This window comes from Eleutherodactylus coqui, chromosome 1 (genome assembly GCF_035609145.1).
Source record: "Eleutherodactylus coqui strain aEleCoq1 chromosome 1, aEleCoq1.hap1, whole genome shotgun sequence".
Taxonomy (NCBI): Eukaryota; Metazoa; Chordata; class Amphibia; order Anura; family Eleutherodactylidae; genus Eleutherodactylus; species Eleutherodactylus coqui.
This window is the reverse complement of record NC_089837.1, coordinates 468,878,280-468,901,205: the sequence shown is the minus strand read 5'-3', so window position 1 is coordinate 468,901,205 and position 22,926 is coordinate 468,878,280. Positions and strand designations below refer to the sequence as shown.

The window sequence follows — 22,926 nt, the reverse complement described above, 5'->3', positions numbered from 1 at the left end:
TCAGTTAGCTGCTTGTTGAAGTCACTTTATTGTTCTGCAAGTCCCTGCTGTTCCAAAGAATATTACGTTTTGGTTTCTATTTTTGTGTTGCTCACAAGCAATATAAAGAGTATCGGCTCTTCAAGATTCATCAGACATATAAACAAGGAATGTGGCCTGAGTGTTCTTCAGCATAGGCTGCATATATCTCGAGCGAGGCCCAGTCACTCCATACTGTGCGTCTTTGCTGTTATTATGACTGATATGCTAAAGGGCATTTAACAGTCCATATGTTTAATACACTGTGGTGCACTTGTGGAATTTTTTATATATATATCTATATACTAAAAACAAATGTAGAATAAAAAAAAAAAATTATTTTGAAGATTTGAATAAACCTGATGAAGTTAAAATAAACATCGTAAATGAAAATCTCCAAATGGTCTACGTTGTCATTTTGTATGTTTCGTCAGAAACTGCAGGATCTTAGTACAGTTGAGACAATAGGTGGCCATACACCTCAGATGAGCACCGGTCGAACACGCTGATTTCATTGGAATCGGCTGACCATTGGGTGTGGGTGACTCCTACGATGGAGGTCGGGCAAAAGAAATATTAGGCATGTTGAATTTCAACATGCCTGATACTACTTTTTATTTTTTCCGGACGTGGGAGATAAGCCGCCACTAAAGTTGTACGGTAGCGGCTGAGCATGCATGTGTTGGGGGCGGGAGGAATCGGCCACACAAGGAGCTCTTGGACAAATGCTATGTAAGGTGTATGGGCCACCCTTAACCCCTTCCTGACCTCAGCTGTACATGTGTGGTGCATGGCGACAGTAGTTTCCATATGGAGCCGTACACATATGTTGCTGGTTATGAAGGGGCTAAGAAGCAGAGCCCTCTGTACTCGGAGTGGAATTAACGACCATAACTGATAGTCACGGTCCTGCTGCAGCCACTAGTGACCGTGGCATATAAATAGTTTGGAGCCGCCTCAGTGACCCCATTGGCCCGTTCCACAATGCGATCACGGGGAGCTGAAGGCTGCCATAGCAGCTAGAGGCAAAATAATGGCCTCCGAGTTTGCTGTCTACAGAAGCCAATTAGGCTCTGCCTCTGGCAGTGCCTAACGGGCCTTAAGCCTGGTTCAGACACAACGATTATCGCTCAAAAAAAAATCTTTTGAGCGATAATCGTTGTGTGCTTTTAAGTGCAAGGTGATCGCTCAAACGTTGAGCGATTACTTTTGCTCCAAGCGGGGCCGCTTGTCTTCTGCATCCAGCTGTTCTCTGCCCAGCTCTTATACAGCAGAGCGTTTCCAGTGGGGGATGCAGAACACAGCTGTGTTCTTTGTGCCCTGCCTGTCTTCAGGGAACAGGATACAGCTGAAACAATAGTATCAGCTGTATCCCGTTGTGAATTCCTGATAAGGCTGATCGTTGTCTTTCAGCGATCAGCGATTCCCTAACGAAAACTACACGATGTCAGTGCAGTTAGACACAACGATTATCGCTCAAAAGATGGCTTTGAGCGATTTTTTTTTTTTTTTTTTTTTTTTTTTTTTTTATTTGAGCGGAAATCGTTGTCTAAATGGGCCTTTACTGTAAAGTAAATGATGGTGAGAGATAATAATATACTGCACTACTTATGTATTGTATTATCGAAATGATCATACCATTACAACTTCAAGTTCTCTTGCGGGAAGAAAAAAAAAAATGTTCTCATGTAAAAATACTAATGGTACCATTTTGTTGTTTATACAACTTTTTGATGGCTTTTTATTCTGTTTATTCCAAGGTAAGATGAGCAAATTTGACCATACTTTTATTAACTTTTTTTTAATTTACATCCTGTAGTTCCGTTCACACTAGTAATAGAGCTTTATATCTGTTCCATTTTTGGAGAAGAGAAACACAAATAAAATGGAAATGCATTTTTCCCCCCACTATTGATTTCAATTGGTTTTCCAAAAAAAAAAAAAACACAAAAACTGAAAATTTCCATTTGCTTCTGTTCTATTATGTGTTTAGTGTTTTTTTTTTTTTTTTTTTAAACGGAACAAATAGCACAGCAGCCTCCATTATCTGTTCCATTTAAAAAACTGAACAAACAAATGAATACTTTTGCATAAGCATCAGACAGGGGCCTACACTGCATGGAAGTAGCTACCGTACACAGAAGAGACCTACAGCATAATAGGCAATCAGGTGATGGGGCAGACATAGTTTTTTTTTGTTTGTTTTTTTTTTTGCTGGAGTGGCCCTTTAAGGAACATACATGGCACTATGCTTCACCCTTTAAAATAAATATAGGTAGCGGAGCATAGACCCTCACTACAATACTGCTGGTTAGCAGTTTGCTAGGACCCTGTCACATTGGACATGCAGTCAGATCTGTAGTCACCATGTTGTAAAAAAGTTGAGCAGATTGAGATGTAGGTTTTATTCATTTACTTCCCTGCTCAATCTGGGTTTGGGAGTCCAATGGGTGGTCTGTACCATTCACCGCCAGCCTTTCTCAGTTATGCCAACATATATAGGTGGCCTTCCTTATCTGGTTCTATATAGTGCTTGCCCCTGCCACATAGAAAAGGGCATTACCTTTTGAATTAATCCAATAGATAGTAGTTTGTATATTTTTCCCTCTGGTTCAGCATCTGTTGCGGCAGCTCCACTGGCTACTGACTACATAAAGTGTTGGGCTGTAGCATTCAGTAGTGCATACATCATGTTGGACGGCAGCAGGAACCAGTGCTGTGAGCGAGGAGGTTATGTATATAGTCTGATATTCATGTGAATACTGCACAAGACTGGCGCGGTGGTGCATGTGACCACCGCTGCATGCAGTTGTATGGGATGATGGAGACTGCAACGCGTATCACTTTCCTTCCGTCCCATAGATGGGAATGAAGCTGTCACCCATACACCACTGCTCCATTCCCATGGAGTGCATAGATCTTGGGGATCCCAGCAGTTGTACCCACAGTGATCCGATATTTAGCTCTTAAGAAATGGATATAGATGTTCTTAGTGAGAAAACATCTTTAAGGGAAACACTCGGCAGACTTGTTGCAGAAATGTCTGTGACTGAAAAGAAATTCTATTCATCTGAATGGGATTTTTAGGGGGCAAACCGTTCTGCAAGCCCTATTCAGATGGAGATCATCACAGAAATGGCTACAAGAAAGCTGCTGGATGTCAATAGTCTGACGGTGCATTAAACAGAATGGGGTTCAGACTGATGACCAAAGTTAGTTATTTGTGTCACACTAAATGCAATTGATTTTTTTTTTTTCTTTTTGAGCGGCATAATTCAGGTATAACATGACATTCAGTAGCGGGCACCACTGAAGGAAGCACACTGCTATTCCAGAGCAGGACCGCAGTCCTAATTAGTTGTCACAGTGGTGATCAGTAAACACATCTATGTCTACAGGCTGCAGATCCATTAGGGAAGGTTGCCTTGTTCTCTGCGCTATCAAGTATTATAGAAGATTGATGGCAGAGAAAAAGACCACATGGCCCATCTAGTCTCTTACAAGGTTTCCTTATTATTTCTCTTCGATATACCTGTAAGTTTATCTTAAGCATGCTGCAACATGGTTTACATTGGTCAAGTAGGCAGGCAAGGAAAAGCACGGCCAGTCTAAGCTCTGGGGAGGGTCGAGTGGTACAGACAGCTTGTCCACTGCTCCCCAAATCTAATATGAACTTGCCTTGCACGGGCCCTGTGTAAACAGACAGGACAGTAAAATAGCAGCAGAGGTAGGGATTGTGGTTTTGGTTTTTTTCTTCTACCGTTTTGTCCTTTGAAGATCAGTTCACTAGCCCCGGTTACTTGACTAAATGTAAACTAGACATTAAAGGGTTATTCTGGCCTTTTTGAACTGATGATCTATCCAGGACAATGGGTCAGCAATTTAAAAAAAAAAAAGTTGGGTTAGTCCCTTTCAACTACCAACCATCAGCTGATAGTTTGGTCTGCTGTCAGTGGAGGAAGTGGCAGTCGGCTTCACTGCCATTGAAATCAAACAGGAGCGCCATGCTTCTAAAGTTCCTGCTTTGCTTATGATATGGCCATCACATCCTGATCATAAGAGAACCACAGTGGGATCATGGACTCCAATAGAAGTGAAGCCGAGGCTCCTGCTTCCTACTCTGACCACACTATGGCCCACTGACTACAGATCTGAGTAGCTGACCCTGTCCAGAGGATAGATCTGTTCAAAAAGCCCTAAAACACTAAAGATACAGCCTTAATGAATCGATGACCTTTCAAATGGAGTTATATAAAGAAAACCATGGCGCATACAGCCACATATACATTGATCTATTGCTTCTCAGCATTTTAAACATGAGGTTCTTATTAACATTTTAATCAAATGATATAAGCCCACTAGCCACAAATCGCCCTCTTTTAGTCAGTCCCTACAATACTAGGCACAGAACCGCCCAGCAATCCCTACCACCACAACCATGCACAGAGGAGGTGTAACCCAGCTATACAACTACTGCTGTGCGGCTCAGTCTCATCTTAATTTATCATTTTTTTTCCCAAAAAAAACATACAACTTTTATTGCTTTTGCAGCGCTGTAGTCATCACAGGCCCTACGCTGTAGCAGCAGAAGAGCTGACAGATCACATACAGGCTGCGATAGGCACTGCCCAGGATTATGATGGCACAGACATGCTCAGTGTGACAGCTCCGTACTAAATGTTGCCCTCTTGCAAGTATTGTGAGGCGGCAGTGTTTCAATACAGAGCCCCTCTAGGGCTCCGTACAAACAGCAGAGAACTAGAGCATGCAGCGATTTATATCTCCAGTGTTTTATACGCAGTGTCCCCTCGCAGCTCCAACGCAGGTGTGAATGGAAGAATGAAAGTCCATAGACTCATTGCCTCCATTAACCACGTGTTACATAAGGGAAATACGCGTGACAATACACCAGTGTGAATGAGCCCTTAAAAGCCATATTTTAATTTTGTTATGGGCATGGCAATTTTTTTGTGTACTTATGTTTTGATAAAGTATTTTTTAAATGTGTTTTTCAAAACACTGGTTTGCCAGCTTTTCTCCTTGGCCATCTCCATAGTTATGTAATTTTATTTACATCAGTGTTTCAAATGTGAAATATCCTTAAGTGCAGTTCCTTCTCTAGTCTCAAGCTGCATACAATACAGCAAAAATTACTTTAAAGATGAATGCAGCCAAGGGACACAATTGAAAGCCACAGTACGCATGCCGTGAATTTGCATCTGGAGCCGGGGACAGAAGTCTATGTCAACCGGATTTATACATTCAGAATACAGACTCTGGTCAGGCTGAGACACTCAAACAAGTGTGGCTGAAATACGTTTACCTGTATGTCCTTATGAGCATCTTATCTAAGTTTAAAAGGGACTGTCACTATCTTTATGCCCCCTGCTGGAGGGTAAAGGCCCATTTAAATGGGACAAATGTCAGGCAAACTATGCCCATCACTCATCCCCACAAGTACCCACGCACATGCTTTTGCACAGGCATGAGTATCGTTGCTTCACAATGGGGCGGCTGTGGAAGATTTCTCTCCTTGCTCTTCTCCATTCACTTAACATAGCGGTTGTTCAGTACTTGGGTTGTGCAAAGTAATGTTATTTCTGCTGTTCCGCTCCGATCTCTGAATTTGCGGTGCTGACAGCATGCACCCGCTCAGCTGATTGACCTGTCATCAATAGCATTTCCCTGGAAAACCCCTTTAAGCTGGGCAAACGCATGTTATCTAATATACACCTTAATACAGTACAATACAAGTGAACATAGGTGTAAGCTATTCCCATACAATGTTGATTTTCAAGTCTAACATTTAGACTGGGCTCAGAGGCAGACCACATGGGAGGCCCACGGCGGAGTCAGTCTGAGCCTGCCCGATGAACCTGAATAATTTGTATTGCGGATGACCACGGTGGCTCGCTGTTGGTTATGCGCAGTATAGCGTTTGTTATTTATTTTTTTTAATTTTTACATTTCCCGTCAAGCGATGACTTGTGGAAAATGGAATTCGTATCTGCAAGTGTGAGCGAAAAATGGCTGCATTTTGCTGCGGATCCTCTGCGCAGATGCAGATTCCACAGTTGGAATCCATCCCTGTGAGCTCGGCCTTATTCAGATTCCCAGTCTAAGGCCACCTGCACACAATCATGTTTGAACTGCATAATCCGCGATAGTCTCCCACGCAGACTATCTGTGGCATTCTGCACCAATAGAGCATCTGCATGTCTGCTCACATGAGGGGACAGCGACTGATTTTTATTTTAGAATTTTTCTGTGAAATTTTTCATGACAACATGCTTTATGTTTTGCATGGATTCCACATGGATGGCTTCCACTGAAATCAATGGAAGCCATCAGACCCACAACCCTTCTACAATTGACATTGCGAAAAGGTCACAGATTCTGCGTCACCACTTAGCAGTCACACAAGAAAAGCAGGAGTTCAAGAAAAACAAATTTTGTGCTGCGCCATGTCAGACGACGAGCCGTGCAGACCAGCCGCAGTAAAGAAGAAAAAGAAAGTGATCGGCACGCATGGATGGGCATGGGGCCGGATTCCGCTATAGGCAACCAAAAGCTGACCTACTATTAAGATCCATTACTGAATGGGTCAGTCTGTTCTGTCAGTCAAGATAAACTAAAGTAGAGCAGTCTGCAAACCATGATCCAGCATGGTAAAAGGTATGAAACAAAAAAAAAATTAAAAAAAAAGGACAGTGAGCAACAAAATGTACACTGTGGTTTTCACCATTAGACTCAGTGTTCAACTTATTGTAGTGTGTCATTTCTAAAATCCAAATCACCATCTGAACCGTCAAATGATCTGTACAGATTTGACAGGTTACAGGTAAAAGGTACGAAACATTAAAAAAAAAAAAAGGGGGGGGGGGGGGGGGTTGGACCCGACAAGGATGAACTGTCTAGAAACAATGGACTACAACAAGTGTTTTGTATAACAAGTTATATTTATAAGAAACCGATGCTGCAAAACTGCTATGGTATTTACATCCACAACCATCTATGGTGCAGGAAAAAAAAAAAAAAAGACTGCTGGTGCGAGGATACAAATAGTGTGGTTGGTGCCAAAATCCCTTACGAAAAAAATAAAGTGTGAAATTTGTTCACAAAGTTCCTTAATCCTTTGGGAAGAGGAATGGTGTTGAAGAGTTATATACCCCACAGTTAAGAAATCCATGGTGCTCTATACAAAAAAAAAAAAACAAAAAAAAAAAAAAAAAAAAGGATTCCGTGTAGCAGAGATCGCAGACATTACGTCAAATAAATAGAGAATTCATTCAGTTCATCCCTTGGTGCAGATCACATCATGTACTCTTGCTTATCTTCGCCAGGGTCATTGTTCATTTGTAAAGCTTTATGAGCTTCCTCTTCCTCATCTGCCTCGTTGGTACGGTAGGTGCCCTTGTGTTTGTACATGTAGACTGCAACCACGGCCAGCACAATAAACAGGGTTAGGAAAACAGCAGCTATTACACCTACAAGGAAAACACAGTCAGATTAGAACAGGGAATTTAAAGGGCACCACTTTATAGTTGACTAGATGCCACTTAGACTATAGTAGTTAAAGTGTAGGGCCAAGTAGTTTGTTAGCCTGCAAGGGTTTCTGGGAAAATACGTTTTGTGGATATAAGTTAAAGACATTGGACATTTCCTGATACTCCAAGATTCAATGTTCATGGTGTGATGGTTTGGTGGGCGCTTATTAAACGCTACTCAGATGTGTTATCTACATGCTAGGGTTCACTGAAGAGCTGCACTTCCCTAAAGGACAAAAGATACAGGTGCAGCGTCATGACTGACAGCAACAGGATACAATATGGGCATGGATTGCTTAACTCATAATATCTAATACTAAGCGACTCCCATATAAACGTGCTGGCATATGACTAGCATCTCTGAGACCACCATTGATGCAGTGCTTCCTCCCCTTCTCAGTGCACTGCAGCATCCTGGTGGGCAGCGGTGCAGGAAAATACAGTGAAGCCAGAAGACTATTCCAGAACTATGGTCTGTGCATTCTCATGCCTGGTGGGCTTTCCAGAGGTCAGATCACTTCATAAGATCCCTATTTTAGCCTTATGTCATGTCTTATCAGACCTTGGTTTGAAAGAAACATTAGTTTTTAAATATTGCCATGTACTGTCCGTTAAAGATTTACTGCACTTTTTTTTTTTTAATAAGAGTGGATCAGTAGGGTCTGAGTGCTGAGACCCCTACTAGTAAGGCCTCCTGCACACCGGCGGAAATTCAGTGTCAGGATTTCCACCTGTGCCCGCTTCCACAGGATTGCATTAGATAAGGCAATCCTATGCAGGCAGATGTGATTTGGCACGTGAAAACTCACGCAGTAAACAAATCGCGGCATGCCATATTTCTGTGCGAGCCTCGCACACAAAGGTCACAGTTTATGCACCGGCTGGGCAGCAGCTGGCATATAGTAGAGCTGAGAAGACACCGGGAGGAGGTAAGCCATGGTGGTCACTGCAGGGGCATGGGTCACATCCCGCTCCGAGAATTCTCGCAGCGGGATCCGACCCGGCCATCTGCAGGAGGCCTTACTGAGATGAAGGGGCTGCAGTGCTCACCCAAGTACAGTGTCTTCTTGACATCATTGCTTGTCTGCTCCTCAGCTTCTAAAAAAAAACTGATACATTGGTGCATAGACCTCTATCTTCAGCAGCTTAGAGGAAGCAACATGCAATGACAGCAAAAAGGGGTACTTATTCTTTAATGAGTACCTGAACTTTTTTAGTGTATAGAATAGGTGTAAGATTTATTTTTTGTTTTTTAATATGTTTTATCAGCCTATTCTGCACATTCCTACAAAACCACTTTTCAGCTATGCAGCTAGGTGAAGACAGGACTGAGAAATGCATCTTCACCTCACAGCATAATAGAAGGCGCTCCATCCAGATGTGTGACAACTGTGCTGTTGCAGTACAAAGTGTATATGTATATATGCATACATACTATTTTTAATAGCCCTGTGGCTCACAATTGTCTAGTCCCACTTATATGCCACCGTCCCCTGGCGCTGTGAAGGAGAGAAGCTGTTCTATGCTGTAGACTGCATCTCCTCACAGCGCTTGCTCCCTGTCACACATAATTGTGGTTCAGTGTACACTGCTGTATGGCAGAGTGCAGTTGGGTCCAACAGGGAGCGGATGCTCCGAGGGGAATAATAGTCTGCAACATAGAACAGCTTTTCCCTTCCACAGCACTGGGGACAGCAGCACATGAGCAGGGAGTGGAGTAAAATACCAGGGGTGATGGGCCATAAGACTATTAAAATATGTAATACAGATGACATATCAGAAGTTGTGTCTGCACATTCATAGAACTACTGCAGACACATCTGTATGGAGCGCCCTCTACTGTTATACACTGAGGTGAAGATACATTTTTCACCTAGTTGCATAGCAGGAGGGTTTTGTAACAAAAGTGTACAGAATAGGCCAATTTAAAGAAAACAAAAAACACTGCAAAAATGCTTAGAATCGCCTATTCTGTACATAAAATAAAACGTGCAGGTACTCCAAGTGCAAAATGTTTAGATCACCACCACCTTGTTTTTTAGTAAGAAACTCCAGGGACCAAGTCAATTACCTGCAACAACAGATTTATCAAAACTGTCCGTGTCAGACGACGCACTGGGAGCCTCCGTCACGTCTGGGGGATTTTGCCCTAAATAAAGAAAGTTAAAGCGTTCAAACACTAGATGACATTGGAGGAAATAGCAGTGCCATAATGGAGCAGTCATTGGGAAAAAAATTGTAGCAAATCTCTGACTCTTCTTGCAACACACACACACACACACACACACACACACACACACTTTATCATGGAGTACCATCCACCACTGCACAGATGATAGGACATAGACCAGAGGCCCCGGGCACAAGTGTGAATGTTCTAGAACAAGTGAGTGCTAGGTCCACAAACACATAAAACGCTGTTTTTTGAAACATGTCTGCCAATGTGATATTTCCAAGCTAATAGATGCTGCAGTTGCAATCGGGAAACCATGGAGAAGTGTGCTGCAAGCCCTTTCTGAAATGTCAGCGTGAATTGCAGACTTTCCCCATGTAAGGCCTCCTTCCCACGAACAGATTTACGCCGCGTAAATTCGCGGCAAAAATCCGCTGCGTTGCCCCCTGCTATTAGGTTCTATTGAACCTAATAGCTCAATGCTCACGATGCGGAATTCCACCGCGGAATTTCGCACCGTGAAATCTCCCGTCCTCACCTGCAGCATGTTCTATTTGCCGCGGGTGTACGCGCTGACGGCTTCCATTGCAGTCAATGGAAGCCGTCCGTTCACGCCATCTCCCGCTGTAACACAGCGGAAGATAGCGTGAAAATGCTTTCCTGCCTACCGCCGCCGCGTCATATGACGCGGCCGGCGCGACACGTGACCCACCTGGGCGCGTCATGTGACGCGGTGGGTGTGTCACATGACGCGACGGCGGTGAAGCGTCTTCACGCTATCTTCCGCTGGTAAGTATGGGGTCTCTGGGGGGGCGCCGTGACGGGCTTCACTGCGGAATATTCCGCGGCGGAGCCCGTCACGCTCGTGTGAAGCCGGCCTAAGTGTTAGGCTGGGCTCACACTCATACAGCAGTGACCTGGCCTACTGCCATGTATGGGACAGTATCACACACACTGCCATGAGCAGTCTTGTTTACATTTCCCAAGGCACATATATATGCTAATCATCTCCAATGTAATTGCATATGGCACAGCATTGATTACACCCATGAAGAACAATGGGCTCTCTAGCGCACAATACATGGCAAAAATATGCTGTGTTTTACACTTGGCCTTATGCTGGTTTGCTCACATTTGTATGTAAAAAACAAAAAAAAAAAACAAACAAAAACCCCAAAACAAACAAACACATAATGCACGTGTATTTGATTGCCTGCGAATTACCATGCATCACACTTGGACACTGCGTGCGTAATACGTGATAATCTTATGATCATGCGAGTCGTGCTTTAAGCAGAGTTCACATCTGCATTGGGGATTTCTCTTTTCCTGCTCTGTTTTGGGAATCCCCTGGCCGAACAGATCAGTCTTATGACGGAACCAATGGCCCCCATTGACTAATGAGTCCGTTCAGACTTCCAGCATTTTACCGGATGCCTTGTTTGGCATTTCATGACAGATCTGCAATAGAACTGCCTAAATGTTAGTTTCTAGTGCAGATGTGACCCCAGCCTACCTTATTACTTATTCTATAAAACTTCACAGTTCTAATGGAGTATTGGAAAGAAAAAAAAAAATCTTGCGACAGAAGATATTAAACTAGCTGTGACACGCATGCTATATATGGCATGTAAGCTCCTTGCACAACACTGGTTACATGAACCTCCCTTTCCACATGAATTCATTAAATTGGCTCATTATACTCAAAAGGAAGCAGCGGAAAATAGATGCTCTCAATTACAAGACATGGGCCAGTTGGCTAGACATCTCCGAATACACCCCATTCACACTGACCACAAGTAGAATAAGGGGAGGATCATCATTATGGTACTACCAAGTTGGAGGCTTAATGTACACTTGTGTTTATTCTGGAACTAGGCGATTAGTGTTAATAGACTTCGGGACATTGAACCAATATAACCAAATTTATATCAAAGCCATTCATTGAGCACTGGCTGTGATTGGCTAAGCATCAGCCTATCACAGCCAGCACTTCCAAGAGGCGGGGATTTTTCAATCCCGGCCAGAAGATGAAGTGCCGAACAGTGCCGAAACCCAGGGAGAAGCTGCGGTGGTGAGCGCTTCTAAGGTGGCTTTTTTTTTCTTTCTGCAATTTAGGATTAGATTTGGCTTTGATAGTAGGATTTCCTACTGTCAAAGTTACATAGCACTACACGAAAGGACACGGATTACTTACCGGTAGTCCCTTTTCCAGGAGTCATCACGACGGCCCCATTACATATGGAGGTTGCCCTCTGACCCAGGTAGGGACAGGAAGAGTTTAAAAGCACCTCCCTTTCCACCCATGCTTCAGTGACTTATAAATCATTACGGTGGACAATGTTTACTAAACCAAATTTTACCTTTATTCGGTCATATTTACATTTGAAGAACATAAATTATTCTTAAAGGGGAGGGAACTATGGGCCGTCGTGATGACTCCTGGAAAAGGGACTACCGGTAAGTAATCCGTGTCCTTCCAGAGCGTCATCCCGACGGCCCCATTACATATGGAGTATACCAAATTATACGTGGCCCTAGGGTGGGACTACTGCCTGAAGGACTTTACGTCCGTAACTCAGGTCTTTGTCCGACTGGACGTTAACCCTGTAATGTCGGGTAAATGTATGTATACTCGACCAGGTCGCCGCCTTGCAGATCTGCTCGGCAGACGCCTGGCCTTTTTCTGCCCAAGAGGAGGAAAGAGAGCGAGTGGAGTGAGCTCTAATTTTTCCCGGAGGGTCGAGACCCCTGGCTTTATATGCCTCTTGGATGGCGGTCTTGATCCACCTCGCGATGGTGCTCTTAGTTGCCGTCTTTCCTTTTGCCGGCCCCTGAAATTGAATGAAGAGGTTATTATTTTTACGGAAAGAGCGGGTGGCCTCTAGGTACGCTAGAACAGCTCTCCTAACGTCTAGGTTATGAAATTCTCTCTCTTTCTCGTTACGGGGATTTTGACAGAAGGAGGGCAGAGTGATCGTCTGCTCCCTATGAAATTTTGACACTACCTTCGGAAGGAAGGCTGGGTCTAGTTTGAAGGTAATCCTGTCGTCTTGTATTACCATGTATGGTTCAATACATTGTAATGCTTGCAATTCCCCTATTCTCCGAGCCGATGTTATGGCAACTAAAAGGGTAACTTTTAGTGTGAGCAGCCTCAAGGAGAGTTGTGAGAGGGGTTCGAAGGGGGATTGGCAAAAGCTAGTTAAGACTATATTTAGGTCCCAGGTAGGAAAGGTTTCTCTAACAAAGGGTCGAAGCCGTTCTGCCCCTTTGAGAAACCTACGCACCCAGCGGTGTTCTGCCAAGGGAAAATCTAGATAGGACCCTAGTGCTGCTGTATGGACTTTAAGGGTTCTAGGACTAAGGCCTTTTTCTAGGCCTGCCTGCAAAAATTCCAGGATTACGGGAATGTCAATTCCTGGGATTTTCCCTGGCTCTATTTTACAGAACTCTGTGAATTTTTTCCATATCCTATCGTAGATGGCTATCGTGATAGGTTTACGGCTTTTTGTTAGGGTAGTAATTACATTATGGGAGAGTCCCTTCCCACGCAGTATCATGCTTTCAGCATCCATGCTGCTAGCTTCAATTTCTCGACCCCTGGGTATGTTAGTGGGCCCTGGAGGAGAAGATCTTCTACGGCTGGTAGTAGGAATGGACCCTGGATCGCCAAGGCTTTTAGCAGGGGATACCAGGGCCTTTTGTCCCACATAGGGGCAACTAGTATGACTGACGCCCGGCTGGTTTGGATTTTCCTGAGGGTGCGGGGGATCAGTGGGAAGGGAGGAAAGGCGTAGGCTAGGTCCATGTCCCAGCTTTGGGACAGGGCGTCTACCCCGCGTGGATTGTCTCTGGGGTTCAGCGAGTAAAAGTCCTGGCACTTTGAATTTCTCTTCGTGGCGAACAGGTCTATCTGCGGTTCTCCCCACTGGCAGATTAGTTGGTCGAAGACTCGCTGATTCAGTCCCCATTCTCCTGGATGGATGCTCTGTCTGCTCAGGAAGTCGGCAGCGACGTTTGTGGACCCTTTTAAGTGGATCGCTGAGAGGGACAGCACGTTGGATTCCGCCCAGCGGAGTATCTCTGTTGCCAGTCGTTGCAGGTGCGGGTGTCGCGTTCCCCCCTGGTGACGAACAAATGACAGAGCTGTCATATTATCGGTTAGGATTTTGACATGCCTTCCTTTTATAAGGGGTTCTGCCGCCTGAAGGGCTTCCCAGATTGCCCTTAGTTCTCTGAAATTGGATGAGCGTTTAGCTACTTGGGGGTCCCAAATCCCCTGTAGATTTTGGTCGGCTACTTGGGCTCCCCATCCCGTTTTGCTGGCATCTGTTGTGATGGGTACGGTAGATTCTTGTGACCAAGAGGTACCTTTGCTTAGGTTCCTCTGTGAGGTCCACCAGCGTAGGGACTCTTTGACTCGGACGGACAGGCTCACCTTCTTATCCAGGGATGTCTGCCGTTTGTCCCAGTTGGCAAGGATAAATCCTTGTAATTGCCGGGTATGGGCCTGTGCCCATGGGACTATCTGAATGCAAGCCGTCAGGATGCCCAGCACCTTCATTGTTTCTCTAATGGAAACCGCCGTAGCCTGACAGAAGGATTTTACTCTTTGGGTGAGGTCTTCCTTCCTAGATGATGGAAGCCGGGATTCCTGGATGTGGGAGTCTAGTAATACTCCCAGGTACACCTTTTGTGTACCAGGGTTCAAGTCGGACTTCTGCTTGTTAACTATCCACCCTAAACTGTTTAGGGTGGATAAGACCATGGATAGGTCTATACGCATGGTCTTCTCCGTCCTTGACACCAACAAAAAGTCATCCAGATACGGAAATATGCGGATCTGATTCCGCCTGAAGTAGGCTACCATCTCTATAACGATTTTCGTGAATACCCGAGGGGCGGTGGAGATTCCGAATGGAAGGGCCGTGAATTGGTAATGTTGGATCTTGTCTCCCTCCCGCAGAGCAAACCTCAGGTACTTGTGATGGGCTGCCGTTATTGGGACATGGTAATATGCATCTTTAAGATCTATGGTGCACATTACACTATCTCGATCTATTAGTGGGACGATGGATCTTACTGTTTCCATCTTGAATTTTTTGTACGAGATAAATTGATTTAGGGCTTTAAGATTAAATATAGTCCTAATGGAACCATTCGGTTTTTTTATTAGAAATAGGGGGGAATAGAATCCCTCACCCCTTTCGTAATCGGGGACTTGTGTAATGACCCCTAGGTCCTTAAGTTCCTGAACGCCTTTTATGAGGTTCCCTTGTTCCTGTAGGGACCCCGGGGAGGTTATAAGGAATCTCCTAGGGGGTAGCGAGTGGAATTCAATTTGGTACCCTGCTTCGATTATTCGGAGTACCCAGGGGTTAGACGTTACCCCTTGCCACTGGCTTAGATAGCCCGCTAATCTACCCCCTGTTTGTTCAGGGGAGGGTTGGACTTCCTTACCCCGACCTCCCTTGGGGTACGACCATCTTCCAGTCTTCCCTTTAACTTCGGGAGGAGGCTGGCGCATCCTCTTCGGGAAGGATGGTTTCCTGAAAGGTTGTCTGTCAGGCAGGGTTTTACTCTTGTCGCCGACTTTTTCCAGGATTTTGTCCAGGACGGGCCCAAACATATATTCCCCTTGGAAGGGGATGGCGCAGAGCTTATTTTTGGATGTAATGTCTGCGGCCCAAGTCTTCAGCCATAGTGCCCTTCTCGCTGAGTTGCTGAGGACTCCGGTTTTTGCCCCGTATCTTACCGTTTCCGCTGATGCGTCAGCCAGGAAGGCGGTAGCCATTTTTAAGAGGGGGAGACAGCTGGCCAACTCCTCTCTGGGGGCCCGATCCTTTATGGAGGCTTCTAGCCTGTTTAGCCAGAGCGCCATGGATCTAGCCACTGAGGTTGAGGCTATGTTAGCCTCGATGGTGAGGGATGTTGCCTCCCAGGCTTTCTTCATTAATCCGTCGATTTTTTTATCCATCGGATCGGATAGCTGGGAGGTGTCCTCGAAGGGCAAGAGGGTCTTCTTGGCCACTTTTGCGATCTGGATGTCCACCTTGGGGGTTTCCCTGTACAGGCGGACGTCCTCGGTAGCGAATGCGAGCCGGTTTCGGATCTCTTTTGGAACAGTGATCCTTTTTTCCGGTTCCTGCCATTCATCCGGACAGGAGCTCCAGCGATTCACCGGAGATCGAACTCGCCGACTCGGTCTGTCTAGGTCTTTTAGGGACCCGTGACGGACCTGGCTGGGCCTGGGGAAGGGACGCCATGGAAGCCTGCAGCTCTTCCCTTATCATGCAGCGGATATCGGATTTGAATGCTGCTTTCTCCTCTGCGAGAATTTTCCCCGTGCATCTGTGAAGGCAGAGCAATTCACTGTTATAGCAGTGCAAGCGTTGGATTCAGGAGCATTACTTGCGGTAATACACTCACTCCTCGCATAGGGGTTTTTTATAGCTCTCCTCGAGCCTTTTGTTGCAGAGGACGCATTTTTTCGATTTTTTCCTCGGGTCCATTTTCTTTGGACCCTCCTTATCCATCTACCCATGAAAGTGGGGGAGAGGGGAGACAAGAAAGGGAACATATATGCATCCGCTGTACAAGTGACCATTTGCGCATGTTTTGGCGTATAGCCTACTTACAGTTGGTAGGGTGTCAATCTCTCCCTCACGTGCTGAGCTGTCGCGGGTAGACATACTCACATACACTTGTCTGGCAGTCAGCAGGAACCTCCATGGAGTTTAGCCTGCTTTTATGGGGAGGATTTTCAAATTTGGCGCCATTTCCGGGTTTTCGCCGGTAGCCACGCCCCCTACGTTGTGCGCGTGACGTCACCACGCCGGATGACGTCACCGCTATGCGCCCGAGGTCCAGGGAGGCCGCCGCTGCCGTTCCCCTGCCAGGAGGAACTATCCCATCACAGCAGCGGCGGCCCGAACATGCGATCCGCGCGAGGGAGACCAGCGCTACTGGGCGACTGACGGCTCCGTCGGCAGCGCAGGTCGGGGATGCAGGGACTCTTGAGTGTGCGGCCCCGACCTCTACCCCTCCAGGGGGGCCGCACAGCGTGCGGTAAGTATTTCTTTGCGGTAAGTCTTCTTGCCTCCGCAGCTTCCTATCTCCTGCAGCTCTGGAGCTGCTCCTCTGTCCCACCGTAGGGACAGGAAGACACTGAAGCATGGGTGGAAAGGGAGGTGCTTTTAAACTCTTCCTGTCCCTACCTGGGTCAGAGGGCAACCTCCATATGTAATGGGGCCGTCGGGATGACGCTCTGGAAAATAGCTTTTTCGTGCGATGCAGAGAGGAAGGCTTCATAGGGAAACATGGGCAAGCTATAGGGGGTACTGGTGCATTATTTCTCCACCAGAATTATGGGTGGAGACATGGGTTGGCCAGGTGGAGGTAGAGGGGACACCCACAGTTTCTGATTGGCACAGGGGATACACACCCTCACCGAGGGTGGAAGCTGTGGCAGCTCCTGCTACATGCTTCCCCTCCCGGCAAGGAACACATAGTGGTGGAAGCGGTGGCGGCTTCTGCTCCATGCAGCTAATGGGCGGCAGGCTACTGAAAGTTGCTCAGGCAGTACAGTAGTGGCCGCTACTGCCATCCTACAGCCGTCCTGTACCGGCTGCTACTGATACTGGCTGCCGACCTTATGGCAGGTCACCTCCTCTAAACGGCTCTGGCTGTCCTGCTGCGGCTGTGGCAGCACAGCTCCTAAAAGTCGCTACAGCAGTGGCGCCGCGACAGGTCCTGCCTCTGGCAGCCCAACTCCTGCAAGCGGCTCCAACTGCCCTTCAGGGATGGGAGTGAGCGCTGAACCAGCAGCAGCTGCTGTGCACATCTCCAGCCACGGGATCCTTAACAAACACATACCAAGGAAGTTCCAGATCCTCTGTGCCCTCACCTCTTCTAGACTAGGACATCAGCCAATCTGCAGTTTGGGGCGGGGGAGTTGTTACCTGTCACTCTGTAGATCTCCCCCCATAATTCTGGTGGAGACATAATCCATCAGTACCGCTATAGGGTATGTTCGCACGGGTCAGAAATTCTACAAATTCCCTGCAGTGGAATTAGTTGAGGAAAATCTGCAGCATTTAGAGAACAATCATTCTGCATGGGATGTTAATTCCCAGAAGTTATACGCAACTACAGCAACATGCCTTGTTTTACCCCTTGCTACCTGGGTTTGCTGGACCTTCACCTAACAGACCAAGGTAAGGGAGCTTTGACACTTGCGCTAGGAATTCTGCCTTCCTGCTCCATTCAGGGAGCAGGAAGTGGGGGTGGAATCACCACAGCTGAACCGTTCTGTCTGGACAGAACTGAACAGCTCCTAGTGGTCCGCCGACTTTCCGGAGGAAGGGGGGAAAAAAAAAAAAAAAAGAAAAAGAGCAGGACATGCAGCTCTTTTTCTTCTGCACTTGCAGCCAGATATGCAGTGGAATTCCAGCTGGAGATTCCGTTGTAGATGTAAAACCAGCCTAAGTGGACCTTTACAAAAACCCCTGTTATAGAATCTTTAGTTTTTAACGCTACTCTTGTTACTGGTCTTACAAATTTAGCACTTTCAGACAGGCTAAAAAAAAAAAAAAAAAAGTTATACAACTTAAAAACATATGAGTCTCCCGAATTTCATAACTGGGCAACAGGTTGCAGTTTTGGTGGGGTTAGTACTTCTATGAAGGCTTCTGATGTATAGCACCAAGTTCAGCCATGCAGAGCAGCCTGTTTTATAGCAGCAGTCATCAGCGGAGCAGGTAGCATCTGTTTGCCAGGACTGGCTTGTTTACACAAGGGGAATGAGCAGCAGTGTTAGAATAAGATGCTGATCCTACCTGAAGCAGAAGTCACTGTGGTTAGAAGCGCCATAATGCAGATTATTCACCTTTCTCCAGCCGTCGACCTGATTATATGGAGATAAACCCTGCAAATAAGCACATCATAGATACATTAACCAATAGATCAAGTCCAGGCAGGAGTAAGGATTGGAATGATGTTATTTTACATGAAGACTTGGCACTTCCTTTGCATTTTCAGCATTTGCCTGCAGTCTCACCTACATGCTGGCAGGTCCTGGGCAGTGGTGGTCATAGCCCGACTCAGGAAGCTATAGCAAAGTGACTCCCTGCAATCAGTCTAATTTCCTATAGGGCAGGATACGACAACCGCTGCCTGTCACCTAAGGCCAGCTGCACACGAATGATCTGGATTCCACATGAGTTTTTGCAGCAGCATCCAACTGTAACCCTAGCTGGTGACCTCACATATCTGCACTATCTTATGCGGATGACTGTGGACGTTGGTCATGTGCAGGACAGGTAATATATATTACACATACACACATACGTATTTCCTGCACTACCGCAAGACATTGGCATCTGCAGCCCATCTACATTGTCAATTGCGGATCGGCTGCAGGTAAGCCAGCCTCCATTGACTTCAATGAAGGCCATCCTCGTCGAGGCCTCAGCAAAATAGAGCATGGTGCGAGTTTTTTTCTCCGCTCGCAGAATACGCAATTAGTTTCCGCAAGTGAAGGAAAAAGCGAAAGTACAATGCATGCAAATTGCTGTGGCTCCTCCGTGTGGACGCTGACCACGGATTCCGCAATAGCAATCTGGTCGTGTGAAGCCGGCCTTATTGTTCAGGGTTTATAAACCCTGGTTTTATAGATTTGATTTTCAGTGAAGAAGTCTTAAAGCCCATTTACAGAGAGCGATGATCATTCAAAAAAATATATATTCGCCCAAAAGCGATCTATTGAGCCATAATCATCGCATCTATACGCTCAGCCATCGTGCACTAGTTGATCGTTAAATTCAAGCCAGCCTAAAAATCATTGTGTGGTCTTATCAGGACTGTGCGCTGAGTTCTCGGCGAATAATGCTGATAGCATTGTTTCAGCTATTTAACCCACTGGAGAACAAAGGAGCTGAAAGCAGATAAGAGCCCTCTGGCTATTAAGTGCATTCAGCTAAAGGTTTCATTTGCACGCTAAATAGCTATTAAGTAGCTACGTAGTAGTTTATGCAAAATTACCGCTCAAAACTGTCACTCAAACTGTCGTTTGAGCGATTGCTCTGTGTAAATTGGCCGTTATTGATGCACTTGCTCAGACATCTTGCACAAATCAGCATTTCAGAGCCGTACCAGTTCTAAAGCCGGGCTTACATGTGTAATTTAATTGCATATTACGCACGTAGTATATGCACACATAGTATGCAGGGAATGGAGTTAATGTACATAGATTCACACTTGTGTATACTCAGTGTATAATACACGTTAAAAAAAAAAAAAAAAGCACGTCCCATTTTACCACGCAAAATGTGCAATAGAGAAACCAGGAAACCAATACATGCGCAAGATATGCTGTCATATGCCATCTAAGACAGTGATACGCAGCCATGTGGTGAGAGCCTGACCCAACGGCTCATTTACACGCAAAGACAATCTTTCAAACGATTGAAAGACTGACAATTCTAGCGATCATTTTACATAAAGTACTAATGGGCACTAATGCCCATTAGCATGTAAATGAGCCTCCAGCAGCTGTTTGCAGAATACAGCATGCGGTCTGGACTTTGCACTCAGCTGCATTGTCTTTGCAAGGGCTGCCAGCTGAATACATTGTAGGGCTTCTGCACACGGGCAGATTTGATTTGCTGAATCCGCAGCTGGTGGCTGCCCTGGATTCTGCAGCAAATGCTGCCTATAACCTGCTATGGAGAACCGCTGCTTCCTGCACACAAGCAGAAGTTTCCACTCGCGGCTTCATTCTGTGCAGTTTTCCGGACAGCTTCCATTGAAGTTAATGGAAGACATCCGTCCCGCGGCCCTTCCACAGTGAACACTACAGAAGGGTTGCGGAAATTGCATCATCGCCTAGCAACAGCGCAGCATAATCTGTACTGCACAAGCGCGCTGGCCAGCGCTCCCACAGTACAGATAAAGAAGAATGCAGATAGGCAAGCAGGGTCACCAGCCGGGCACAGGGTCAGATCTGATTAGCCCATTAATACTTAATGATCGCTCAAAACGGTCAGTTCCTGACCAATTTTGAGTGATCCTGTGTGTAAATGCACAATACGCTGCTGTCATAGCTTAGTAAAATGCACCACATATCTAAAGCAGTGTCCTATCCTAGTGATCGGGCCATCACATCAAGTTCCAAAGAAGAAAGGGTGTTTTCTACTAAAACCCCTTTTTAAAATTAATATACCAAAGAATCTCACTTTTTAAGAAAAAAATTTTGGTATGCTATTGATTTAAAAAAGGCTTTTGTAGAAAACACTAATTTTTTAAAGAGGCATTACTGCATTTATACAACCCAGACAATGAAGCCAGTGGCAGAATGCCCTCACTTGTAACCACTTAGCGAGGAGCCCAGTTTTTGGTTATATAATAACTCTATAATAAATGCCTCCCCCTCATCCCCCCCCATACAGCCCCTTTAAATCCTTAAACAAAAAAAAAAAGTTTCGGGGCGCCACAATCCACCATCTAACACCGCCATGATATGCAAGCAGGCTGCACCCCACAAGTGTCTCCTGAACAAAGGCTTATCACTCCGGGGAGCAGTCAGGACTACCCGGACAGCACTCACTACTTCTCACATGCGGCGATTACAGCTTTCATGAAGTTGGAGATGAAGCCCATCATGTAGAGGTCTGCGCCGCGGGCTCGCTGGAACTTGTAACCTGGCAGCCAGCGCTGGCTATACTACACTGGCTGCTGGGCGTCCAGCCTCCCCCGCACTACAGCTTCCCACCGCCGACTCACCAGCCAATGCCCCGTCCACCGCGGCTGCAGTCAGCGAGCAGCTACATATAAGAGGACAGGTGCGGGCAGCTCCGAGCTCCGCCACACCCAGCCTGTAACCCTTCAGTGCCCGTGCCTTACATCACGTGTGTAGACGGCTGCCTTCACACTCGGCGGTTTTGCTGCGGTTTTAGGGCTCCCTCACTACATTGTATAGAATAGAAATTGCTGATTTCATTGGCCTCACTCCCATGAGCATGAAAAAAAGGACCTGCTCTACCTCTCTGCATTTAGTGCAGCAAAGACTCCCATGGGCGTTGCGCAAATACGCAAGCGGAAGCGTGAAACACTGCGCTGAACGCGGGGAAAAGAACACATCTGGATGTCATTAAAATAAGGCATCATGTCCGTGGGCGGGTCAGATCCCTCCCGTGGGAGCCGCAGTGGGATCCGAACCTGCCAACGGCCAAGGACACCTTTTTTACCTGTGCTGGTCTTCTGCGTACCTGTCCGGGTCTTCTGCATCCACGTCCGATCTGCGGCCCGTGCGCAATTGAATTGCAGACGGGCCGCGGATACCACGGGAAAGCAGGAGTTACAGGATGCAGAAGACCCGGACAGGTTCGCAGTGATCTCAACCGTGGGCAGGGTCGGATTCTGCTGCGGGCTCCCGCAGGTGGAATCCGACCCGACAGTGGACATGAGGCCTAAAGGTGAATGCACACAGGTGGATTTGAATTGTGGAATCCAGAGTGGGGTCCGCCTTCGGATTCCACAGCAAATGCCGCCTGTAGCATGCAATGCAAAAGCGATTCTTCAAGCACATGAGCATGCTCCATTTTCCTGCGGATTCCTCACGGACGGCTGCCATTGAAGACATGCTGTGGATTCTGCGGGAAAAGTAGGAGTTTAAAAAAAATCCACAGCGTCAAGCATTTTTGTGCATATGGTCGTCTAAATAAGCTCATAAATTGTGGGTCTTCTGCAATTAAAAACTGCATGTTTTTTTGAAAACCGCGTGTTATTGAATGCAAGAGAACCGCAATTGAAAACCGCAACCAAAACGCCACGTGTGCGCGCAACCTATTACATCATCTTGTGTATAGGAGGTCCTGCTGCAATATATGAAATCCATCTTCACAGCATGTGCCTAAGGCCAGATTCACACGAGCGTATGTGTATTTGCGCATGCATGAGCCTCGCGTTTTTGCAGAAAGAACAATTTTTTTTTGGCGTATTTTACCGTACTTTTTTTTGCGCACAAAACAAAAACATACACACCATTTGCAATGGCTAATCAGTCTAGTGAGTATCAGATGTCTTCTTTTTCCTGCGCAATTATGCAGTCCTTCACGCAGCATATTTTACGTGAATCCCAAATTGACATCCATAGGGACTTTAGGTGCGCAAATGCGCCAAAAAAAT

The 22,926-nt window shown here is 46.2% G+C and overlaps 1 protein-coding gene across 4 annotated transcripts in view; it reads right to left on the bottom strand.

Annotated features, from left to right (window-relative positions):
• Positions 1-6,958: 6,958 nt before the first annotated feature.
• Positions 6,959-22,926, bottom strand: part of SMAGP (small cell adhesion glycoprotein) — a 30,637-nt gene continuing 14,669 nt past the window's right edge. The window contains exons 1-4 of one of the 4 annotated variants that reach the window (XM_066584369.1): positions 21,523-21,654; positions 18,579-18,667; positions 9,637-9,714; positions 6,959-7,505 (exon numbers count right to left, since the gene is read on the bottom strand). In XM_066584369.1, the coding sequence (XP_066440466.1) occupies positions 7,330-7,505; positions 9,637-9,714; positions 18,579-18,612 (288 nt within the window). In that variant the 5' untranslated portion in view covers positions 18,613-18,667; positions 21,523-21,654 and the 3' untranslated portion in view covers positions 6,959-7,329. The other 3 variants (XM_066584371.1, XM_066584370.1, XM_066584368.1) reach the window with 3 other exon arrangements.